A 20,283-nucleotide genomic window follows, 5' to 3' on the forward strand; every position below is an offset into this window, starting at 1 on the left:
AAAAAAAAAAAAAAAAAAAAAAAAAAAAAAAGATAAATAATGATTATTTTAAAGTAAGAAGACTGTATGGTTTCTAGTAGACCGTGTTTAAATAAGTGTTTTCATATAGTGGGAATAACCTCCCCCTTTCTTATAACTAGTTGGTTTGCCAAGCTTAGAAGCCTTTATAGGTAAAATAGTTGTGAGGTGAAAGAAAATGTGAGTCAATTATAGGAATGACCGAGTTACACTTGGCTTTCTTCCTATATTTTAGAATGGAAGGACCACTTTATGGAATAACGTTCTTCCTTGTAGAAGCTTTTGGGCGCTGTGGGTTGGCTTTAAATCCTGGCGCTGCCTCCTACTAGCTAGTTGTAGGACGCTGGGCCTCAGTTTTCATCTGTAGAGTGGGGATAGTAGCAATGGCCTACCTCACAAGACTGTGGTAAAGATGAAATAAATGAACACTGATAACGTGCTCAGCAAAGCATCAAGCACTTAGTAAGGGCTCCAGAGCTATTGCTTAATGTTGAATTGGAGATCACAGGACGGCACTTATCAGCATGCAGGGAGTCAATCTACTTTGAGTCCTGGCTCAGCTGGATGAGTTGGTAAATTTTTTCACTTCTGTAAGTTACTGATCTCTCAGGTAAATTTTCTCATCTAAAATAGGGGCACAAGGAGTACAAAGGTCATGGAGCTGATGGGAAGATTAAATGAGACAATGCATATAAAGCGCTAAACATAATGCCTGCGAAGATTAGACACCCAGCCATTCTTTAAAGGCGTTTCACTGAATATAAAAGATAAAATATATGTATATGAGTTTTCTTAAGTACATAAAAATAAATCTATCAAGTATACACCAGTACCTGGTAAGCTAGGTGCTTTTGTTTTCTCCCTACTAGTAATCATGGATTTTAAAGCGCCATTCATCATCTCAATACACCCTTTTGAACCCTTGTTATGAAATGGGAACACAAATACTTTTTTTTGTCCAAGTTCAATGCATGAATCGGAGGTTTACTAACAGAGGAAACTTGAATCAACTGGATGCTGTGATGGAAACACTTAGCTCAAAATTCTCTTTAAAAAAAAAATGGAATTCACAGATCCTCACCATAAACTGTGGGTTTGAATACTATGCAAATCTTCTCCCTTGGCAGAACTGACTAGCAGGACCAAGCATAGTCCATTTATATCCTATTACGATGAGGCAGAGAAATCATGTTAAACTCAGGAGGGCTTGGTTCTCGTTGCCCAGGCCGAGCCTAAACAAGGCAAAATGTTTCCAGACAGTACAGGGACTTTTTTACTTCCTTGGACTGGTTGACCTTGAAGGGATCAAAGAGGTATTACTCTGGATGGGAATGAATGGAGAGGAGCAGGAGGGATCATTTTTAGCACTCAGGGTTAAATCTTCCCCTTTCCCTTTGCTACTGTATGCTTGGATCCCAGAATCAGAATCCCTTATGGTCTCTCTAATTCTTTTCTCCTCTCCTACACTTCCACAGTTGAGTCTGTGTTCCGGTTGTGAGCTGAATCTTCTGGGAAGAAGACTCACACAGTTGGCATTTGTGTTTCAGATTGTTTTCTGTGACTAAGTGTCCCCCTTTCCCCCAAGTCCCCATCTTCCACTTAGTCCATTAAGTTCCTTGAGGGCAAAAAACCTGTCTGCACACAGTAGGTCTTCAATAAATGGTTGTCCATTGGTGAGCTCTCTAAGAGGCCAGCACATGTATTGTGGTTACATCCCATCTTCAGCAAGCTTAATGTCTGGGATGGCCAATGGTCTTTGCAAGCTAAGAATGAATCCTCGGGCTACTTTATGAGCACGAGGTTATCCCCTTTCCCGAGTGTTTGTCAATGGGTACACGGGATCTGGATGCAAGTCTACTGAAAGAACTTCGGTGTGGCTTCTTCTCAGGTCTGTCCTAATGAAACCCCGCCAGCAACTGAAATTATAATTGCTGTGAGTCATGCCATGAGTCACATGGGTTGTCACAGCAACCTATTAACTATATAACCAAAGCACCTTCCATTAGCTTTGCCAAGAATGGTTCCTGAGTTTTCCTGGATTGTAAAAATAATATGGGTGAGCCCCAAGTTTGGGGTTGCTAAGAGTCTACAATCAAAAGGAATGGCCTCAAGGAAAGGAAAAGAATATGATAAAATAAGGTTACTCTAGTTCTTGGACCTCCTCGTAAACGGCAACAGTCGTGACAAACTGTTGGGTTGGTTTTGTGATATCAACAACTGCCTAAGAAGAGGAGATTGAGGCCTCAAAACTAATTTTCTCTAAGTCAAATTCAAACCCAAGTCTCTAGGGGTGAAAAGTGAATGCATTAACCTATTCCACTTTAAATGATTGCAATAAACACTTTTTACAGATACGAAGGATTATTTCTCCAAGAACTATTCTGATTTCTTCTCAAATAGTTTTACTATTGAGAAATAAATCTCTTTATAAATAATATAGTGCTTTAATTTTATATTTGAAGTGTTAGCCTGCTGCAGCCAAACATTTGGAAATGTACTAAATTACCTTTTAATGGCAATCTGTGTGAAAATTAAAATATTTTGGAGGGTTCAGAAGCATATTTCATTGTGTAATCTATTGGAGAAAAGTTAAATTGGATAAACTGACACATTTTTCTGGCTGCTTACTGAGCAACCTGTAGTTTTTGCATGCTTGTAAGTGCCTGTTTCTGAGTTGGAAGGAAGCATGCAGAACAGATTTAAACAGGAAGAATAAGGAATATAAACAAGGATGAGAACAGAAGGAAGAGACAGTGGTATGTTGCCTCTGGAAGCAATCCAGGGGCCGACCAGGTATCTTTTGGGTCTGTGATGTGGTGGCCGGCTTACATAATCCCTAAGGTTATGCCTCTATGATGTTAAACTTCCCAGTAGCTGGAAGGAGCTAAGAGCTACTGCATTTTTCACTTTTTCACCTCCACATTTGTCATATTCTAACATTTTAGTGAATGCAAAACTATCCAAGTGGAATTAGATTAAGAAGTCAGGAGCAAACAGCCCGTTGTCCTTGGCAAATAATAAAAACCAAGACAGCAGCTGGTTCCAAGAAAAAGATACTTATCCACATGGTGCTATTTCAGCAGGAAAGAGATCAGAACAAACTTGTGAAACACCAAAGCAAAAGCAATCTTGAATGTGTCCAACCAAATACAGGTGCTATCTAATTACCACCAAAAGTATACCACAGTGTAAAAGTTCTCTAGTATGTCCATATCCCCCAACGTAAAAACTCCCTTTTATGTTCACACACCCAAAACCAACAGCAACATTTCCTATCAACAATTGAAGAACATAAAAAATACAAGAATTCCTTGACCAATGTGGTCATGATGACTTTGTACTAGAAGCCCCAAAGCTTTGCCTTTCCCCTGGGTCAAAGTTAATGACAAACACGAAGGTGTTTGTTTACTTCTCAGGAACTCAGGAGACTCTGAGCTCTCCAAAGACCATGCTTGCGGATTCCTCTGAAGCTAAATGTGTGAGAGAGAGAGTGTGTGTGTGTGTGTGTGTGTGTGTATGTATATATATATATATATATATATATATATATATATATATATATATATATATATTAGAGATGCAATACCTATGCTTTCCAGATAACAAGGTGGCCTAAAATATTATCAGCTGTCACAACTATTCAGGTTCATTTGTAGTTCTCGCACATCTGACCGATGAGCTGACACTCTGCTCTGATAATATATTCTGCCACTATACATGTTAATTTGTAAGTTGAACAATCTCTCTGCGAGGGCAGTTAGGAAACCCAGATTGAAAGTGCTAATGTGGGGTGACTTTGGCTGTCGATGATTATGTAGTCAAGCCTTGACCAAGGTTTCCAGAACCCTGGCTAAAAATGGAAGTCGTGAGACAGTACAAAAATGAATTCATACACTTCACTGATAGTGAAACTTTTTGAAGAACAGATGTTGGGATGATTTAAGAGGAGCTAGAGTTTAACATCTGAAGAAAACTTATAAGCAAGTTAGGACAGTTCAGTGTTCAAGAAAAATCCGACAGATGCGAAAGAAGTCATTCGTATTGCTGTTAATAGAGAAAGAATCGGCTGATTTTCTTCCTCCTCACAAGTTGTGGGCCTTGTAGAGATGCTAAGATCAGAAATATGATGAGCTGTCTGCTCAGTTTGGTGACAAAAACAATCTCCACATTTTAGTGGCATAAGACTTTCAGTAACACGCAGCTTGGACAAATCAATTTCTTCTTGGCTTGTGCAAAATTTTGTGTCAACTGTCTATGCAGGTGCTATCCTTCCCAACTTGATTGGGCCATTTTATTTTGAAAGTAAATCATGAAAGTGAACATCAACCAAAAAAATGAAACCAAGATGATTTCTGATCTAAATCTTTCTGTCAATTTAATATTTGTGTTACATGAAGGGAGCTTTATTTTAAGTCTTTCTACATTTACTTAATGCTGCATGCATACGAATTTCCCTGCTCATTTTCTTCGTTAGAAAGGCAATCAAATTACGCCCACTTGGGCTATATCTCGATTCTGTTTTAAAGCAGGTATATAGCTGATGCAGTTAGTTAAGCCTTTGTTGCAAGGCCAACCTGATTATATTGCCTCTTAGTGGAAATTCAATTTTTCCTCACCAGTCACTATTCTCAGGCTGTCACCTAAATCCTTTCATGAATTGAAATCCAACCACAGGTTATTGTTTCTGTAATAGACGAATGAAATTATTCTCAGGGATGACAATTCCTTGAAGGTCCTTATGGGTGGGCAGTCCACATATTAACTGACATCTATGGTCTCTGTCTCATTGGATACAAAGAGTACCCAGTGGAATTGAACTAGTGGTTTTGTCCACATATCCAAGAGCCAAGTCATAATGCAAATAGTTAGTGGCTTTCTGTATATTGCCAGGTGGCCAGGAGTCCATACCCCAATCTGCCATAAACAGTAGGCACAATCATCCACTCCTGTTCGGGAGAGGCCCAGGACTGAGCTAGCAGAAAGACTGAATTACTTACCACCTCTAGAGTGGGTCCCTCCAGGCCAGGGACGAGCTCATGGGCAAGGCTGTGCAAGGAAGCGCTCTGTACCATGCCTGCCCTGCGGATATACAGAGGACTTCAGTCTCCTGTACTGTCAATCTCTTAGTCATCATGAGCTCAATTATGCACCGACAACAGCAAGAACAACAACAACGACGATGACAAAACAACCCCCAAAAAGATAAGGGCCACAGACTACCCTGATGGATGGACAGCCAACTGGAACTGTGCGTTGAAAGGTGGAGGTGCTGACCTGACCATGTGTCCATCACAGGCCTGACCTTTACATCTTTCCTCAGACAAACATTCCATTGAAGCCCATGGGAGAGCCATGTGGAGAGAATGCAAGACTGGGCCCTAAAAGTCAGGCAACCACCAAATTTGGTGTTTGTTTGTTTTTCATTTTTTGTTTGTTTGTTTGTTTTTGCTTTTTCTGTTTGCTACAAATACGGATAGACAGACAGACAAACCCAAGAGCAGGTTTCAAGAATCAACTGAGGCACAAGATAAACTGCTTTGATGTTACACAGATATTTCTCACCCAAATATGTCACATGAAATGAAAAATTTTGAAAGTGTAATTAGGAGAAATTTGGGGACACATCTTTGTCCACCCTAAATTGTGCCATAATTATCTCCACTGCTTGCCTTAGAAGGATGCCCAAACACATCTCATAGGTAGCACATACCTGTGGTCTACAATAGGTATCTAATCCTAATGACACTATTAAATCAAAGTCTAAATATGCTGGTCAAGTACAGTGAAAGTTGACTGCCTGTATCAATGACGTATTAGTTTCACCCTGAGGTTCAAAGCACAGTCAAACATCACTGCTCAGATTGCAAATCACAACACTTTACATTGACGTGAGTTTGTAAACTAATGGTACAGTTCGAATGAAGGCAACTGATGAAAGCAGTTGAACCTGAGAAGTGGGGATGAATACAGAGTGTAAATCCAGCACACATTTCCACATCAAACCACCGATGCCATTAACCAGGGCCCTTGAGGCCACACTCATGGTCGCACAACGGCGCCTATATTCCCAGTCGGTATCTCAACTCCACAGACACAAGTACAAGATGACCTAAATCAAGAACTAGTGGTGAGGAAAAGGAGACCAAAGTTTAAACAAAATCAAGGTGATGTTTCCTAGAAACATACCAACTCTTCCAAGAAGGATCCAGAATAGGGGTGATCAGTAAGTTATTAAATGATCCTCCTGGCTAGATTTTATGATTTTTCTATAGCCTAATAGCTTAAATCACTAGAATTCATCAGAATATGGCTAGACTCTCTATAACACAGACTCAGTACAAACAGGTGGAAATGTACCACTTCCGACCACTACAGGTAGAAAAGTATGACCTCTGTTGACCATGGATCACAGCTGAAACATTAGTTTATACTTGAAGGGTCACAGCAGCCAGACATATGCGAATTCCGACTCTTGAGAAAACTTGGGACAAGAAAAAAAATGCATTACTTACATGTATGTGTCTTCTTCGTAACTGAGATGCCTAGAAGAGAAGAAATAATGACAAAGGTAAGAAAGCGTCACGTGTGTGCTTCTTGTACATCATTCAGTGGATTCACAAACGCATTGTGTTCAGATGGCGACATAAAAGCAGGAATAGCCTTACTCTTACATGGTCGCAGCTCTGGACCTACCCCAGAGTAATGCAACTACAAATGATGGGGACAGTGAGCATCACCTACTGGTTTAAGAGGTTCTGTGGTAAAAAGAAGTAGCACGCATAGTCATTAAACAGGGTGAGTGAAGGCTCTTATTTATTATTTTAAATAGGGGAGGTGATCATGTTTATAGGCAGAGTGGGAAAGATTTAAGGCACGAGAGAGTGATGCCAACCTACTCAGACAAGAGTCAGCTGAGCAACAGAGTAATTAATTTGCTATGGCCATTGACTCTGTGTTTACTTTTTAATGAAGATGGCTCTTCCTGCTCGCATGAAGTATACCTTTCAATGGCGAGGGAAAATACATCCACAAAATATACCTATCAGTCCCTACTCGTTAAGGTCAAAAGGGGAATGACTGCTACTTCTCTGTAAATGGCATCAAAAGGAACACAGACCATATGAAAACATGAGGGATCCGTGAGTCAGCACCCTTGACGTTTCCAAGATGATTTACAGAGAGTAGGTGACAAATGAAACTAAGCAACATTCGGCACACAAGACCACATAAAGATAACAGGAACGCATGCTGCAGAGCAAACTACTCTCTCTCTTTCAGAGGCACTCCATTTTGAACTCTTTCTGCTTCCTTCTTCTTGGGGGATATTCTTGAGACCAAATAGGCTCCAAGTCATAAAACGCTTGAAAACTTTTAGCCTGTGACTGAGAATTGTGGTAAACCTTGACATTTTTTTTTCTTTCAAGTTATTAAGAGCACCATTTAACCCTCCTCTGGAAAGTAAAAGTTGTTGAAAAATTTGGCACCCCCATCAGACCTATTACTTAGCTATGGAACATATCGCACAGGGAAGAAATCTGCTATGAAAATCCATGGTAGACATTTTAAAAAAAGTGAGTTCCAAAGTTGTGTGCCAAGACCAAAATCACACACTTGTTCCCCCCACAACTTTCCAAAGGACTTATTTAGGGAAGCTGAAATTACATAGCCCAACTCAAAAATTTCTTCCCCCCCCTTTTTATTGAGGAAAACTAAACTATTGTTTTTCATCGTGTTTGAGTTGGCTTCACAAAGTGAAGTTAGAACCTTCTGCAAAGAGCCTTGAAGGCTCTCTCACATGGGAACTCAAAAAGCATTCCAGAATTTTTTGAAACAAACTGGATCATGGGAAGGGAACTTCCCACAACAGCAACAGTGAGTCAAGTTTAAAATCTGAACACAATTTGCAACTCCAGCTCATGACACCAGCACCAATAAATTGATACATTAGTGCTCTTTCAGCATTATGAGAGCTCTATGTGTACTTTCCTTAGGAAATAATGCCTTCTGTAAAATCACTTTGAAGAGAAAGTGCTTATGCTGTCACTCCTGATTATTCAGAACCTGCACACAATTGGATTTAACACAGCCCGAAACAGACCTATCTATATTCGCTGAGTGTGGAACTATTTTCTCCTGACATCCAAAGGCCTGATGAAAATACCACTGCTTTGACTTTTCTCCTTAAATTTATTATACAGCGTGATGCAGTGTTCTCATCAAATATTTTCATGATGATTACATTGATAATAGATTTTGAAAATCTTTCCAGGAAAGCTGCTTGATTCTTTAGATCGCAGCAGCACGGAGCTAAGACTCCTCAGACCCATCTCTAGGAGAAAGCACGGCTTCAGCACCAGCACAAACTCAGTCCCTCAGTTTTGTTTCACTGCCGATGAGTGATGGATAGAAATGACTGGGGGATACACCTTGATTAGAGTGGCCAGATTTAGTAGATAAAAAACAGGATGTCCAGTTAAATTTAAACTTCAGATACCAATTTGTTGTTTATCTGAAGTTCAAATTTAACGGGCGGCCTCGATTTTATCTGGCAACCCTAACCTATACAAATATAATGTAAATTGTATCTATTATATACAATGACAACTATACCAATCAGTGGATAAACACATTTTTCTGAAGAAAGGATTAAAATCCAACCTCCCCTCTCATGAAAGCAATATATTTTTTAAAAAGTATATTACAACTCCCAATTATGGAGACAGGACTGTGCATAATATTTATTTTTATTTTTTACTTCATAGCCATTATGAAGACAAAATTCTATTTCCCTACAATAAGAAAACTATTGAAAACAATGTGAACACACACAAGACAAATTTAATGGAACGGTCAGAAAATGTATTGGCATTCCCTTCCTTCTCCTCTCCCCAAAAATCACAATTGTGATCACACTAACAACTTGAATGTGCGTCACTCCCTTCTCTATAGAAGCTCCAGTGCTTCATAGTACTGGCTCCATAGAAATGGAAAAGAAAAAACACAAAAAAAACACAAGAACATGCTTCTCATTTCACAGATGGGTCCACTGAGGCTCAGGGAAGGTTTTAATTATCACACAAAAAAGTTTCTGTGATAAGTTAATATCTGACCGGAAGCGTATCCATGGAACGTATTTTGAAAACCTTGGTACAGATAGTGCCTCTCGAAAGAGTAAATATTCAAAAAAACCCAAAAACAAAACAAACAAAAAAAAAGATTTACTCCCTGGAGCATACCACTTAGCAGTCAGCTCTGTAAATATTCTAACCTACAGGGCCCTGTCCCCCAGCCTGTCTAAACCACGAAGCCCCACCAGGGCTTGGCTGAGAGAGACAGTCAAACAGAGAGGCCTGTGTGCCCTGTTTGTGACCAGCGGCCATTTCTTCACCCTTAAATGGGGTGGGGTGAGTCTTCCCTTTTCTCTGGCTCCTCATTTTCCCAGAGTTGCAAGCTTCCTGTCTGTCTCACCATAGAACTCACCCTTCATGGACTGCAGCTGTCATACATTGCCCAGATCCTTAAGTGGAAGGGGCGAGACTTTACCCAAACCTCAAGTTACCAGCAGCAGTACCAGCTCTGAATCAAGAATTTTTTTGAGAACTGGGTTTTCTAAAGAAAAAAGTTAATGAGTATTTAGGAGGCAAATAGCTCTAATTCTACCCAGGAGTAGAAAAAAAGTAAGCTTTTAAAAGGCAGCTCTTAAGATAACCGTGTTTGGAGTGAAGCTACCTGAGTTTGTATTCTTAGCCCATCCACTCTCTGGCCTCTTGACTGAGAGACCTTGAGCAAGTTATTTAACCTCTCTGGGCCTGAATTTCCTATTCTTTACAATTTCAAAGCAGTATATTATACATATTATAATCATAATAATACTCAGAAGAGTGTTGTGAAAATTAAAATGAAATAAAGATGTGTAAAGAGCTTTACAAACTAGGAAGGGATATAAATGTTAATTATGCATTGACAAAGGGCAGACAGCCCAGACAGGCTTATTTTAACAGTTGAATTAGAATGTTCTACTGAAATATCAGCCCTCGCGACTCATGATGTCTCTGGGTTTCACACTGACTCAAAACCAGGACTCTGGTTTTGAAACCAATGCTCTGACTTCAAAATTCATATTCGATGGAGGCGAGCATGAGGCAGAGAACCAAGTTCCTAAAAGTAAGCGTGCTCTATTCTGGACCCTGAACTCCACTGGAGTCTTTACTCACTGAAATCAAGGGAAGCTACATGCCCACTGGCAAGTGGGCCAAGTGGCTGCTGACTAGCATGGGCGAAGGACTTTGATCAGAACCACCAAAGGGTGTCATGCCAAGTCCAGCTGTTGTGAAGGTTTTGATTCACTTCCAAGTGCCTGGGAAGGACACCAAGATCCTTCCCCCGAGATTTGCAAACAGGCCACGGAACAGAGTAATGTTCTCTGCAGAGACTGGGGCTCCATGGAGTTGTGGGAGAGTGATAGGGTGGGACCAACTTTCTAAACGCAAAGTCCTGAGCCAAAAGTGAACTTCTGGATGATTTGGGCAAGTCACTTAACTTCTCTGGGCCTCAGTTTTCTCACCTGTGGAACGAGGTAGTTGAATTCCATGATCCTTAATTTCCCTTCTAGTTCATTGATCAGTGGCTCCTTGCCCTGCTTTCTAGCTATCAAACCAAACCTCTTTCTAAGCAACAGGCTGCCAGATCTATTTCTCGCTGTACAAAATCTAATGTAGCTCACAATCAAAGGTAACCACCTGAAACTTTTTCCTTTTTGCCTTTAAATCCAAAGAAGAAAGAAGGCAGTACCCACAAAAGGTTATATAAGTAAAAGATACACTTCTTTTGGGTGATATTTTAAAATTATCTGGGCTAGAGAAAAATGATACCTTTTGATAAAGTTGCAAGACTCCTTATATTTCACCCAGACCATATATATATATATATATATATATATATATATATATATAGAGAGAGAGAGAGAGAGAGAGAGAGAGAGAGAGAGAGAAACATTTCCAGGTAATGCTTTAATTTCTAACTAACAATATGACAGCAGTTTTAAATTGCCAATTAATACCCTTAAAGCTAAGAGGAAATGTCTCCATAAATACATATTGTACCCAAGGTAGGGCTTCTAATGCAGCAAGATTGCCTGACTCTATTTAGTCAACCATGCTTCAAAGTACAGCAAAGGAAATGTCATGAAAATACCACAAATTTATCACTGTCACGGTTATCAGTAGTTTCGGAGTTATAGTTATCACAGAGGAGAGAATTTTAGGAATGTAATTTGATATTTCCAATCAGTGCCAAATATTGGTCCAATTAACTTCCTTGATGGACTTATTGTCTCTTGGTTTCTAGGCAATCGTCTGGGTACCAAGTTTATTTTAACTTGTTTTGGAGGGCGGGGGAAGGGTAAGAAATGGCATCTTTCCTCTTCCTCAGACATGCCAATTGCTAAACCAGCATTTCCAGGGGCCCTGCTTTCTGAACAAGTCCCTAGCTACAGAGATGTCCTTCTGCCGGTGTGCCCTCTCTTGTCTTCTTTCACAGTGAAATAATTGTTGAGACAGACATATTTTCAACATATAAATAAGTTCTGTGTTACATCAAATACAAAAAGAAAAACAAACACAACAAAGACTACCTAAAATAACGTGGAATGAAGTTTTTCTTTTTTTCTTGTTTTTGTTTTTAAATATGCCAATGTTTCCATATTTCAAGTGATTTTGTCTGGCCGGGAGCAGGAGACGTGCTAAATTATAATTAACAAAATCTTTAATTGGCCAACTAGCCCTGAGTCTACACTAGCCCCACACATGGACTCTTAGTTTAATTTCTAGAAAAGGAGGGCTCCCCCTCGGAAGGCCTTCACAAGCCTTATTCTCCCTGCTCGCAAGATGCTGGAGTCAAATATGATGCCCATGGGTCAAGCCGTGAGGTCTTGGGCAAATGGCTTAACCTCTCTGAGCCTTCATTTTTTGATCCATTAAATGGAGATAAAATTCTCTGTGCTAGCTTTATAGACTTTAATAAGAGAACTCATGGAGGACACCTAACGTAGTGTCCCTGTAGACACCTAGCCTCTCTGCTACTAAAGATTTCTAATCACAGACATTTTGCACTGGATAAACAGAGAGAGAACCTCCGTGTGTGTGTGGGGGAGGCGGAAGGGGGTAGGGGGTAAGGGGTAGGCACGTGGGGTTGGGGGAAAGCAAGCATGCCCATTAGGGCAATGTTGTTAAACAGGTGGATAATCTGGTAAATTAGCGTTTGAGAGCTCAGTCAGAACTTTCAAAATAAAATCTGGAACATTTAACCGTCTTCCTGTCATATTATCAAAAAGCATCGTGCAAATGTTGTCGCTCCCTCCACTACTTTTGTTTGACTTCATCATTGTAAAGGGCTAAGAGTTAAAACAGCAGTTTAAATGGAGCGCATGAACACTAGCTAAGAAACAAGGTCCAGTATTTAGGCTTTTTGTTGTTGGTGGTGTTGGTGGTGGTGTGTGTGTGTCTGGGGGGATGGCTAACGATTGCTTCATAAGGGAAAAACACATTGCTTTGTGCTGGCTCTGTGTCCCCCTGCCCCCAACCCTGAGCTGTCCCATGAGCTTGCTCCCTCTGTTCACATCCCCAAGGAGAGAGTCTATGAAGGAGGCGGAGCAGGAACCCAGTTGAGGAGGGCTTCACCAAACAAAATGATGTTACAAAACAACGTCCTTGTCTAGGACAAAAGAGCTATTAATGATAATCAGTACATATTACTGAAAGTGCTCCAAGTAATCTCTGGACTTTGTTTCAAAAATTCTTAATGGACACTAATGCTTAGAGTTCACTCAAAAGAGAAATAAATTATGTGCCAGGGTTGCAGGGACCAAGGACAACACGCTGAAGGCATCAAAGCATTAGCAATGTTACGACAATCAAACATTTTGTAATTGCATAAAAAGCCTTTGAAAATCATTTAGAAATACTAATTATGAAGATAAATAATACTTTAATGTGAGGTATCTTTTATGTTAGATTTGAGCCCAGGTTGAGCTGTTTCAGTAAAAATATTTCAGCTCTTTTACCAATCAAGGTGCTTTTCATGACATGAACAAATTCCACTTTAGTTTGAAAAATGGTGATGGGCATCGATAAGAGGTATTTTTTTCTGTTTTTTTTTTAATTAAAAAATTTTGTGAGTTATTGCCCTCCATCTCTGGGTCATATTTGCTGACATTTGTGCCCAGAAATATCTTTTAATTTTGGACAAGCAGGCCAGAGCTATATCCTCTTTCAAGTTCTGCCTTTATCTTTGACAAAACAGTTCCAAGGACAAAACCTTATTCCTGGTCCCCCAGCAAAGGCAACATAAAGAGGCCATCAGTTTATATTGGAAAGAAATTTTGAAACTCAACTTAACTCTTAGAGATTACTATTCAATGCATACCAAAGAAGGGTAATTTCTCCTCTTAGGGCTTGCTGGTGCCAAATGCATGATTAGTACTAATGGAAGCAAGAATAATGTGAAACCTTGTTCTTTCTAATTGATTTCCTTTCATCGAATCTCTATATTGAAAATGGAGGTACCCATTAGATATTAGTCGCTTGACTGAAGTTTGATTTTGGAGCTCTGAGCAGGGATATGAAATGACAACCATCAACACTTCCAACTTAGCCTTCTGGAATTAAGTGTTTTATCCTGTAAGTGAATAGTTCAACTCTGGTAGAAATCAGCAGCTCTTATCACACTTTTCTAAAAAATGCTTTCCTGTATGTACTTATGAAATTGTTTATCTTGTCACTAATAGGGGCAGGTACTGACTTGAATTGTCTGTAGGTGACTTACCTGGATGCAATCCCCAAACTCAAAGCTACCAGAACTGGTTGAGTGAGGATGACCCAAAGATTATGGAGCTGTAGCCCCAACCAAGTCAGGCACTGCAGACACTTTTCATATATTATGCCCTTGTGTCGACGACCTAAATCAAACCTCATGGAGCATGGATCCTGGTCAGCAGACCAGGTCTATGCAGGTGATGACTGAAGAAATCTCACCTGGTCTGCAGCCACCCCCAAATCAAAGTCGGCCACGCATGGCAAGAACATGGATAGGACAGGGGTAGACTAGCTATGGCAAAGGAAGAAACAATTCTAAGGATTTACTCATGTCCTGAATCACCTTAAAAGGAGAGGGAACCTGCTGAAATGGAAACAATTGCAATTTCATTCTAAATTTGGGGAAAATGAGTTCCACTATCAGAACCAGGATGAACACAAAAAGCCCCAGGATCCAATGGGATAACAAATAAATATCTAGAAGTGGAGAGGTGGCTTCAATTATTCCTTAACACATAGGATACCAAGAGTCTGTAAAGGATTTCTAAAAATGTCAACATTATTATCATCTTGAAGAAGAAAGGTGAAAGCTTCCATTAGATATGTATTTGTAGCCCCTCTATTTTCCTCTAACGGCAATTTTAGGCAGTTTGTCTGGATTGACTGCTGCCGAGTGACAATCCAAGAAAATACAGTAGTTACCAAAGTATTTCCTTCACATTCACAGAAATTATCAAGTATGACACCTATTAGATTAGATGGAGAAACTATTTTCCCATGTGAGATTTAGAGTCAGGAAACCTGGATCCCAGTCTTAGCTCTGTCACTTGCCAACTGTGTGAGTTTGGCCAAAATCTTTCTGGGCCTCAGTTTCCTTGTCTTTAAAAGAAGGGAAACAACATCTTCTTCCTTCATCTAGTCATTCAACCACTAGAAATGTAGGCTTTAGAAAATAATTATAGATGTACACAGGGTTTTCATCATAGCATTAATTCTATCAGCAAAATATCAGGAACAAACCAAATGTCAACAATATAGGATGAGTTAAATAAGCCACGGTATGGCCACATAATGGAATACTCGACCATCGTTAAAATAATGAAAACTTAATTTCATAGAGAGATGTTCTAGCTGTCCTAAGAGGGGAAAAAAAAAATCAAAGCCCCAAAGCATAGTGTGATTCTACTTCTGTCGAAAGAAGAAAAAAAAATAAATCAAACAAACATGTGTAGAAAAAGACTAAAAAATATGCACCACTATTCCATTCAGACTTCTGCTCAAAGGTCGCCCTCCCCCGGATGCTCCTCAACCAGCTTCTCTAGAATAGTGCTCTTCTCCCCACTTTCCACTTTGCTTTACTTTTCTCAACAGGACGTCTTCTGACATTCTATTAAATCGTTGTTGTCTTTCCAACAGTGACAACTGTTAAAGTTAGGGACTTTGTGTTCCTGGATTACCACTGCATTTTTTTTTTTTTTTAGTGCTTAGCATGGTGCCTAGAACGTGGTAGGAACTCAAGAAAATGTGTCAAACGAATGAATGAAGATGGCTCCCAAAAGCTATGCATCTAGTTACTGATTGTGATCCCAAAGCCTAGTCCTCTGGAAATGTACAGAGAACATGAGGGGAACATCAGTGGTGAGGCAAGTGCTCAGTGAGACGGTCTGGGGACACAGAAGGAAAGGTGTGCACAGGTGAAGAGAAACTGAAAGCCACTATAAAAGCGAAAGGGGCGTGAACACACACTAACCCCTGACTCAGAGGTCAGGCAATCAATAGAAAAGTTAAAATGACGCTTTTAAACACTTCTGATAAAATCAATTTGGTCATTACCAGAACCGAATGCACGCAGAGCACGTAGGCATCATCTGTTAGAAAGATCTTTATGATCTTGTTAACGGATCCGTGATATGGAAGCTATAAGGCTGTATCCCAGCTTGGAAAGTTAACCTCATATTGGCTCTGGCATAATAAAGAACGTAGAGAAAAATTCCCACTTAGCCATATGCTATAGCAAGAAGAAGAGCTTGCACGATTTCTCATACATGGCAATTCAGGATAGTTTAACTCTCCCATTTCTGAGAAAACTGTTTTGGAAACAATGATTTCCATATACAGGGTTCTTAGATATGATAGCTTAGAGGTTAACATGGGTTTAGCAATCTTCCATCTACTCAAAGTAATTTAAAAATAAAAGTCAGGATGCCACTGCCATTGAATTATGCTGGGGCCTAAGAAATACCAGTCTGGCAAAACGTTCTTTGCCAAACTTAGTTTTTTATTTTTATTTTTTAAAGATCACTCTGTTTTCTATCTGTGTACGCTAGATTTTAAATCTTTGGATGATGATGATGATGATGATCTGATATGTGAGTTTGGGTTTCCTTCTTTTAAAATAGAACAATGCAGCATCATTTCTTGATTCATACTCTTCTGGACCACATTGCTCAGGTTATGTTATGGGAGTAAAACAGAGAGGGAAAATGAGTTTATGCTACATAGAGGGCCCAGAAAACAACAACAAAAAAAACATTTACAAAACCTTTAACTGGCCTTGAAAAGAAAACAGGGATATAGAATGTGAGTGTAGCAGGCATTTAATTGAGTACTAAAATATGAAATATGTAGGGATAAAACATTGCTGTGTCTGCGATTTGCTTTAAAATGTTTCAGCAACAAGAAAGGGGATAAATGAAGCAAGTGTGGCAGAATTTTGAAAAGTATTCAATTTGGGTGTTGGGTGGATGGGAGTTCATTGCACTGCTGCCTATCTTTGTACGTATATATGTTTGAAATTTTCATAATAAAAAGTCCTTATTGGCTGGAAAACTTTAAAAAGTGTCCCTCACGTTAATGGTGTGAGTGATTCTCACTGTGCATTTGAACAGGCAGCAGTGCTATTTCCTGCCGAAGAAAGTGTCACTCCACAAGCAGGTCCACATGCTTTTGAGAGTAGACACCTTCAGAATATGCTTAGTTAGCCATTCATCTTATTTTACTTATGAAAAGAAATATTTAATATCTTTTATTCTTCCTCCTTAAATTCTTGTTTTCAATGAGGTCTTACTCTTTCCAACCATGATTTTTGTCAACTATGATACATTTTAGGAATAGAGAACCTCATTGGTTGATGAGAGAGCACTGGAATTTGGTATGGCCATGTGAAAGACGCAGGCAGTAAAACATAAATCCGAAGACCTGACTTTAAATCCCAACTTCCCCTTCCTGGCCCTCCACCATCGTTTTACTATAGTTTTGATGGGTCTGCCCTCTCGGACAACCTTTTGCTTGGTTCCCTTTGTTCTCAGCAGCCTAAGTTTTTAATGGCTGGGCAAGAAGTCCCATTAGTGGCATTAAATAGCCACTCTTAAAAGCAGGCTGCCTCAACTATACAGAAAACGAAACAGAATCAGACGTCCTTTGGTTAATGATCCCAAACAAGAACCTGAGAAATCCTGGCTCCTCTCAAGTGGTTATTTTAAGGCAGATGGTTCTTTCTAACTTGCAGTTCAGCCCCATTTGCAGGTAATTTCAATTCATCATTCAGAATAGCAATCTGATCCTCATTCAAACAAGATGTAGCATTTCCCCATCAGTACTTTTTTTTTTTGTCCTACATTTTTAAACTCATTTGAAGATTATTCAAGGGCAACTTGCAGTTTAACCATTGTAACAATGTATTCACTGTTTTACAGTTGACAGCATATTTTCAACCCCACTCCTGGTTTCCTTATCTCCCTCTGTGGGCTAAGTAGTGAAGACAGTGTTAAGCCATTTTTCAGTGAGGAAACTGTGTGTCAGAAACATGGAGGGTCACGTTCAAGGTCAATTGGCCCATGTAGGGCAGAGTGGGGCCAGAGCAGTCAGTGGCATTTACAGTGGTCGTTGCAGTCGTGTCCTCCTCTGGCTGAATCCTTTAAGGGCCCCTCCCAAGCCCACACCAACAGCCAAAGGCATCCAACAAAATCCATCAGAGATGAACAGCTGTCTCCTGGCTCAAAGATCCTGTAGTGCTCTCCCCTCCCTTCCACCAGTGTTAACTTTTTCATGAATAGGCTCTCTTAGCTTAACATTCTGGCTGTCTTTTCTCATTTTGTGCAGTTTAGATGGTGTACTACTGTACAAGTAAGTGCACCCTCTGTTGTACCTCACGTATTTGGAAACAAGAGACTGGAGAGGATTTGTCTAAGCCTTGAGGACACTCCTAGCTGCCGGGGTAAGAGACTGGACTCCTATGACATTATGCGAACACAGTGGATCAACTCTGCCACACACAGCCATGGGTTCCACTCTCTATCCTTTCACAAACACAATGCGAAAACAGCACTCTTAATGCCTTTATGAATTTGGAAATCAACCCCTACCCAGTGGGGTAGCTTTCGTTACCTTTAATTTCAGAGCTGTCACTAATATAGTCCCAGAGCCAAAGGAAAGCTTGTAACTACTTGAACATCTCATTAATGAACAATGTATGGACAATCTGATCTTTCAGCTCAAAGTGAAATTTGTTCAAGTATAAAAAAAATCAGGCTTGCCATATATACTGTCCCTTGTTGGCTGTATGATGGTGTGTTCTCTCACTACCCCATGTCAGGCACTGCTAGGTGATAGGGACATAGCAGCCAATAAGATAGCTATGGTCCCTGGACTCATGGTGCTGAGGGGGAAAAGCTACAGTAGGAGCATCAGCTAAAGCCTCAACAGGTGACCCAAATTCCATGGTAGCCATCCATTTTATAGCAGCCCCATTCATGTTCCTAGAAGTCATCTCTTCTCCCTCGGGAAGCCCAAACACCGCTCTTGACATCCCTGAGCTTCAAGAACGAGACGTGTTTTGGGGGCACTGAAAGAACGCAGACTATGCTATCTTAGCAGACCCCTTAGCACACTGCCTTTTCATCCTTGGTCACTTGAAACTTAGTTGACTTTTTTCAGGTGCCCATGTCCATCAAGGAATGTACATGACAGAGACCTCTTTCTGCATCTATATTTTCCCCTACAAACATCTTTATTTTTTTATTTGCATTTTAAGAGATCCTTATAGATGATCTAAATATTCCAAATAATTCCTACAGCTGCTATTATATATGATAAAGATAACTAATTCTGTTACTCTTCATTTGCACAAATGAAACCTGTGCCTCAGTTTCCAAGGTAACAGAATAAATAAAACAAATCATCCCCCTGATGCCAACATGGTAAAGGATGGCTGCCTTTGAACTCAGACATCAGGAAGCTTTCAGCCAACTCATCATCCTCCTGGTTTTAATGTTTTTTCCCCCAATAGTCATACTTGGTGTCACTTACTGAAGGGCACTTTAAATATGGCCATAAAAGGTACACAGATGAAACAAGGAGACTTTCAGGATTTTAGTTCCAGCAAATGAAGGCAGAAGTGACTAATCAGAGTGAATGCGACTTAGGAGTGTCAATGTCAGAGTGATTCAGCCTCAGACGGCAAGTCTGGCACCACGTACTGCTTCTGCGACCACCATGTCTCAGATAAGCCACCAAGCTGCAGAGAACTCTGACACCACTTCTATGCTGACAGAAGTCTTATTATATATTAGGCCAAAGCTCTGAGCCTTATCGTTAAGTCATCATTTTATATAGTTTTAACCACGACAGTAAAATACTGCCACAAGTGGCACTGTCAACTTTTCTGTGAGGGCTACCTTTTCCTCACGTTGACATTCAAAGTACAGAGTCTCCTTCATCTAAAGGAGCTGTCCTATCAGCTTGCTAATGGGAACAATTCATTTAACCTGCACTCAAAGTACAGCCACGGAGGAGTGGAGTAATATGTACAGGATCCAGGGGGAGCCAGCCCTCCCGGCTGGCCCCTCCTGACATTTGATTCATTGATGAGAGTTCCACTTTCTTTCTGCTTGGGCTGACTTCAGAAAAAAAAAAAAAAAAAAAAGGCCATTCCAGGAAAAATTAAGTTAACTGTTGGCGCAACCCCCCTCAAGCTGCTGGTGTGGATTATATAACAGCTCCCTGATTCTAGAAGCTAAGGAACAGGCCTGCATTTCTCTGACTTTCTATCCTTTTACCGTCCCTTCCAGTCGCCCCGCCCCTTCTCCCCGCCACATATGTGTTTGGCAATCGATGTGGCAGGTATTCCTCATCTATGTTAATTATGTGGGGATGCTGCCGCTTACCCTGCAATGTCTCCTGGCTTCATAACATCCGCGCTTGACACCACCCTCGCCTGCTGCCTTTGACCCACTCACCGTGTAACGTTTGCAGAGCCGAAATTCTAGGAACAGCGCCTGCAATCATTAATGTATTAGACTGTTGTTCCAAAATGACTAAACGTATTATTTCTGCCACAGAAGAAAATGCTGAGGTGAAGCAAGAGCAAAGGTAAAGACCTGGTTTTCCTAAAATGGATACAGCCCTGGAGGCATGTAGAGTCTCGAAGGACACAGTCGTGACTCTTCTGATCATT

The 20,283-nt window shown here is 40.3% G+C and overlaps 1 protein-coding gene across 1 annotated transcript in view; it reads right to left on the reverse strand.

The window, feature by feature from the left end:
* The window catches only part of RORA (RAR related orphan receptor A), a 753,832-nt gene that overhangs the window by 162,233 nt on the left and 571,316 nt on the right, over positions 1-20,283 (reverse strand). The window contains exon 2 of the mRNA XM_019650786.1: positions 6,531-6,560. Within this exon, the coding sequence (XP_019506331.1) occupies positions 6,531-6,560 (30 nt within the window). The remainder of the gene's footprint in view (positions 1-6,530; positions 6,561-20,283) is intronic.

This window comes from Hipposideros armiger, unplaced genomic scaffold (assembly GCF_001890085.2).
Source record: "Hipposideros armiger isolate ML-2016 unplaced genomic scaffold, ASM189008v1 scaffold_147, whole genome shotgun sequence".
NCBI lineage: Eukaryota > Metazoa > Chordata > Mammalia > Chiroptera > Hipposideridae > Hipposideros > Hipposideros armiger.